Source organism: Dryas octopetala, chromosome 3 (genome assembly GCF_963921425.1).
Source record: "Dryas octopetala chromosome 3, drDryOcto1.1, whole genome shotgun sequence".
NCBI classification, from domain to species: domain Eukaryota; kingdom Viridiplantae; phylum Streptophyta; class Magnoliopsida; order Rosales; family Rosaceae; genus Dryas; species Dryas octopetala.
Window position 1 is genome coordinate 22,774,182 of NC_141368.1, and position 5,426 is coordinate 22,779,607.

General features: G+C 32.7%; 1 protein-coding gene across 2 annotated transcripts; it reads left to right on the forward strand.

The window, feature by feature from the left end:
• The first annotated feature begins 1,502 nt into the window (after window positions 1-1,502).
• On the forward strand, window positions 1,503-4,474 carry LOC147291845 (isoflavone reductase homolog). 2 transcript variants are annotated; one of them, XM_086236505.1, is made up of 4 exons: window positions 1,503-1,841; window positions 2,961-3,201; window positions 3,287-3,490; window positions 4,307-4,474. In XM_086236505.1, exons 1-4 carry the CDS (start codon window positions 1,512-1,514, stop codon window positions 4,468-4,470), a joined length of 939 nt encoding a protein of 312 aa, XP_086092631.1. In that variant the 5' UTR covers window positions 1,503-1,511; the 3' UTR covers window positions 4,471-4,474. The 2 variants fall into 2 exon arrangements, with proteins under 2 accessions (XP_086092631.1, XP_086092629.1); XM_086236503.1 differs by having other exon boundaries at window positions 1,512-1,841; window positions 4,322-4,474.
• Window positions 4,475-5,426: the final 952 nt, after the last annotated feature.

The window sequence follows — 5,426 nt, forward strand, 5'->3', positions numbered from 1 at the left end:
TCGTTTCGGGTTAAATCCAATGGTCAGTTATCTATTTCCCAAATTTACTTTCCTGCTCATGAGAATTGGTTTGCCGCTTCTCTATCCTTAATTAATTTTTCTTTAATTCTCTCTCCTTAATTAATTTCCCCATAATTTCATATATTAAATTTTTTTTTTTGGGTCTTTCATTTTGGTTGAACAACTAGGTTTATTTGTATTTGTGATTTGATAAAAGAAATAGGAGAAGCCTATTAAATGAATTAAGCTTGCCAAAATGCCAGTGTTTGCGCAATAGAAAGAGCCGTTTCACACTCGCAAGAGCGAGTGTGGAGAGGCTAGTATATATATACAGGTCTTTCTATTAAGAATTTTTTAAATAAATTTATTAATTTATTTCATAGAAAATAAAAGCTTCTTTAAGAAATTTTTAATAGGGTCTATTCCACATTGTATATAATTTAATGATCGAAATCATCTTTTTTTTTTTTGGAGAATATATATTATTTATCTATACCTATTTACTTAATAAAAGAATTTCTTATGGGCAGAATATGTATTTTCAATTTAAAATGAGTAATATGGTCTAGAAAAAAACGTCATTAATGCTTTTTTATGGAAAGGAAAAATCAAACCCAAGCTAGCAGGTAGGAGGGGTTTCATTTTTTATTTTTGAGGACATCATCTTCCATGAATCATGAATTGCTTACACCTATCAAACGTGGAAATAAATTTTTTTTTTTTTTGTGAATCCTAAACTTCCAATCTATAAACCAAACAGGCTTAAGTAATAACATTTGTCTTTAAATGATCGAGAAAAATGTATTTAGTTGTATATCCGACAAAAATTTATTGTTTATCCAATTAATATACTAACAGCTAAAACATACGATAATCATTACAACAAATGTTTTAAAGGATTACGTACTTCTATTCAAATCCTTTAATTTTACATTCTACACACTAAAATTTTATAGCCTTTAGAATTCTAACTAAATTCCAATAATATTGTAACCATTCCATGTCATATAATATTGGTTCATTAGTTTCTATTTTTTTTCACACATACTAAGTGTCGAGTGCTCAGCAACCATATATATATTGTCAAGTGCTCGACAGTACATTTTTTCTTCTTCCTCGAGCCCTTGGTACTAAGATGGTATGGGGTGGACTCATACCATATACCCTCAAAAATTAAAAAAAAAAAGATAGATATATTTCATATCGGGAAATTATTAGGTCTATTTGATACACCACATCAGAGATGCACGTGGCGGGAGATGTTTAGTTTACCTGGCTGTGTTCATCCGTATGGGGTTCGATCTGTTCTACCACATGCATGAGTTACACGAGGACGATATTTTCATGAAAATATATACACGTGGCTAGAAATGTATGTTTGCATGATGTAATAGAGGTATGTCTCCATCTGCTGGGGATCTGTTCCACTACAATATATAGTCTCTATGCATTGGTGTATATATATGAATTAGTCTATTTGGAAGATCTATCAAACAAGTTCAATCAACCATATGGGAAAGAGCAAGGTTCTTGTGGTAGGTGGCACTGGGTATATTGGGCGAAGGATTGTTAGGGCAAGCCTAGCCCAAGGGCACCCAACCTATGTCCTTCAAAGGCCAGAGATTGGGCTTGACATTGATAAGCTGCAGATGCTCTTGTCCTTCAAGAAGCAAGGGGCTCACCTTGTGGAGGGTTCATTTTCTGACCTCCAAAGCCTTGTGAATGCTGTCAAACTAGTTGATGTTGTCATTTGCACCATGTCTGGGGTGCCCTTTCGAAGTCACAACATTCTGTTGCAGCTCCAGCTTGTTGAAGCCATCAAACAAGCAGGAAATGTTAAGGTACGCATACATCAACCTAGCTTTAACAGTTTAACTCATTCAGTTTTTTGATCTCTATTCATTAAGAAGCTTAAAAGCAATCATAATTACATTAATTAAGGAATGAGTCTTGATATTCTATTAGTTTCGGATTATTTTTTAAATAGTCTATTTTATGGATCATCTCTACATAAGTTTTATTTGTTTGTGTCCAAAGCATGCAACATCATTTTAAGTTTAAATTTGAAGTCTAAAACGCCATATCTGGACCTAAACACAAAATCATAAAAATAGTTAGATTATACATTGGAAAGTTAAAAATGGATTTATTGATAATTTATTAACTCTCACGGATAAGGAAAACTAAATTTCATAGTAATATTTAAAGATTTTGCGGGCATAAGGCACATACATTAAGCATCGATTGCTCGACAACTGTAACTGCAATTGCTAATTTATTTTTTTATTTATTTTCTACTTGAATTTTAATATTTGTCGGGTTGATTATAATTTTTATATATAGTATGTTTAAATATGTTTTAGGAGATTTATTAAGCTAAGATATGAAGTTAGTGATTTTATTTTTGGAGGACATATAATATAGATGCAATGCTGCAACTAGCTAGCTAGTTGCAGTCACTATTATAGTTGGGATGGCTGTGAATCTTTATGTCGTAGAAGGTAAACTCTTTTGTAACAAAATCTTTCTATTTAGTGGTTTTATTTTATATTGATTTTGCAGATGCACTTGTTATGTTTTTATATATATGCACTAGCTAGATTTTTTTATAGATGCACTGATTTTTTCCAAATGCACTAGGTTGGCCCTAGCTTATTTGAATTTTGGCCTTCAGCCCAACTTACTTGGCTGATTGTTCTTTAAATCAAAAATTTTAGTTGTCGAACACTACAATCTAACCGACCCAAAAGAAAAAACATCTAGTAATTACATATTATCATAAACCAATTACTCTACTATAGACACAACCCACTCCCTTTTTAACTCCTAATTAAGTACACACATAATGTGTGAAGTCCACCAAGTTCATAAGAAAACAAGTTGAATACTAATTAATTATTGTATACTTTTAATTTAAATTGTATATTTCTGTTTTTGACTGCCATTTCATATGTTTGTAGCGTTTCTTACCATCAGAGTTCGGTTTTGACCCATCACGTATGGGACATGCACTTGAACCTGGAAGAGTCACATTTGATGAGAAAATGAGGGTGAGAAAGGCAATAGACGATGCTAAAATCCCATTCACTTACGTGTGTGGTGCCTGCTTTGCGGGTTATCATATTGGCAACTTGGCACAAATGGGGATACTCGTTCCTCCAAAGGAAAAAGTACTTGTTTATGGAGATGGCAACTCTAAAGGTACAAATTAATTATTTAATTGACTTAATTGTAATTATGTATTGACAGCTTGGTTTAATTAATACCCAATTACTTGCGCATTTAGTAAGTATTGTGGATGAAGATGACATCGCAGCATACACAATCAAGACAATAGATGATCCGCAAACCTTGAACAAAACATTGTACCTTCATCCACCAAAAAACATAGTTACTCAAAAACAGTTGATTGAGATGTGGGAAAACCTTTCCGGAAATAAACTACAACACATTACTATCTCAAAACAAGACTTCCTTGCCTCTCTGAAAGGTATGTTGACAATCTAATTAATTAGTTACTACTTAACCAATGGCTTCATTGGCTTTACATTTTAAGATTATTTATATACACACATGCATACATTTCAAAATTATATAGTTTAACTAATTTTTTTTTTTAAATATATATGTTAGAAAAAAACTAGCTAAACTATATTTATAGATATAAGATATATACATATATCGTAATGATTTTTGATTTGTCTAATTTTTTACATAGATGATATTTCAATAAAGACCTAAAAGATAGATAACTCGAATTGTTGAAATATAATATTGGTCCCACAAGGGATCTCTTAAATAAATTTATTTGAGGAATCCTTTAATTGAAGGGGCTAGTATATATGTATATACATATATGGCCGGCTCTTTTTTCATTTTACCCACATGAACTTTAGACTTGATCTCATTTCACCATCCAAAAAAAAAAATTGTGCCAATTTATCATCTAAATAAAAAATTTGTTGCAATGTACCACATTTGGCTTATTTTGTTTAAAACAAGGGTGTTTTGGTTTTTTTCAAGTTTCTATCGCTAAAAAAAAAAAAAAAATTTACACTTTACTCTTTTTGACACGATAGAAAACTGTCTTGAAAAGACAAAAAGACCCTTATTTTCAACTGAAAATTTAGACGGATTGAGCCTAAGGTGGTATACATATTACAACAAATTTTTAATTCAAATGGTAAATTGACACCAATTGTTTTTTTAGATGATGAAGTGAGATCGAACTCAAAGTTTAGGTGACCAGGTAAAGTGATATATATATACTTATAGTGTGGATCTATACTTACATATTATTTTTCAGATATGGACTATGCAGGTCAGGTAGGAGGTGGGCATTTCTACCACCTTTTCTATGAAGGCGCTCTCACAAACTTTGAAATAGGGGAAGAAGGAGAAGAAGCTTCAAAGCTTTATCCAGAAGTAAAATACACCTGCATGGATGAATACATGAAAATTTTTGTATGACAGGTTGACAACATAAATATATGTATATATAGGTACAGTCAATCATTCTAGGTAAGGACTTCCACATTTTTAAAAATGTGCGAACGCTGACACATTGCCGATATGGGATAGACAGTATTGTGTCGACATGAAATTCTAAAAACTTGCTGCAGCACGTACATCATGTGTGTCGACACACTGTCTACCCCCATGTCAATACTGTGTCAGCGTTCACACATTTTGAAAAATATGGACGTCTTTACTTGAAAATTTTCCTATATATATCATATATGTTCAATATCATATCGTGTAATTAATAAAATGTGTAGTTTCCAAAGAGGAACATGCACATCAAACATGGGCTTGTAAATTGTACTTTAAACGACGATTTACATATATATATGCATGCAGCTATATTGTGTTTGTAAAATTAATTCATGAATGTTAAATATCATAAATTAATATAGTACTCAGTATGCTATAAACTTCACGTATGATCTCTTTTGTCATCATAATCAACAATATTTGTCATCATTATTAATTAATATCCATCACTTAATTTTAATTTGAATTGTGTAGGAAAATTAGTACTCATCAAGACGAGTCTGTAGGATTTTTTGGGGAATTATTTGGAGTCTCAAGCTATTTTTGGTGAATTTCTGAAATTTAGAGAAATTAGAAAATAGAGAAAAAGAAAAGAAGTTAAAAAGGACGTTGACTAGGCAAACAGCCGCCCACGTGGCGCACTGCCATTCGCCCAAAGGCACTGACAAGCCGGTCACACGACAAGCGTACGCAGGGAACGGGGCGCGCACCACACAAGATTAAAGCTGCCTAACATCATTAAAGTCCATTTGATCTTGGCCATCTATTTAGTGGAGCGACTCAGTCACCTCTGGGCGGGCCGTTTGACCCGTGTGTCGACCCGCTTTGCCCAGCCCATTTGGCTCGCCGAATCTACCCGTTTTATCTCACAA

What these genes read in the sequence shown, in the direction of transcription:
- LOC147291845 (XM_086236505.1), top strand. Translation starts at nt 1,512, where the DNA reads ATGGGAAAGAGCAAGGTTCTTGTGGTAGGTGGCACTGGGTATATTGGG. An exon ending in TGGAGATGGCAACTCTAAAG is followed by an intron (nt 3,202 to 3,286) that starts GTACAAATTAAT and finishes TTGCGCATTTAG; the next exon opens with TAAGTATTGTGGATGAAGAT. An exon ending in CTTCCTTGCCTCTCTGAAAG is followed by an intron (nt 3,491 to 4,306) that starts GTATGTTGACAA and finishes ATTATTTTTCAG; the next exon opens with ATATGGACTATGCAGGTCAG.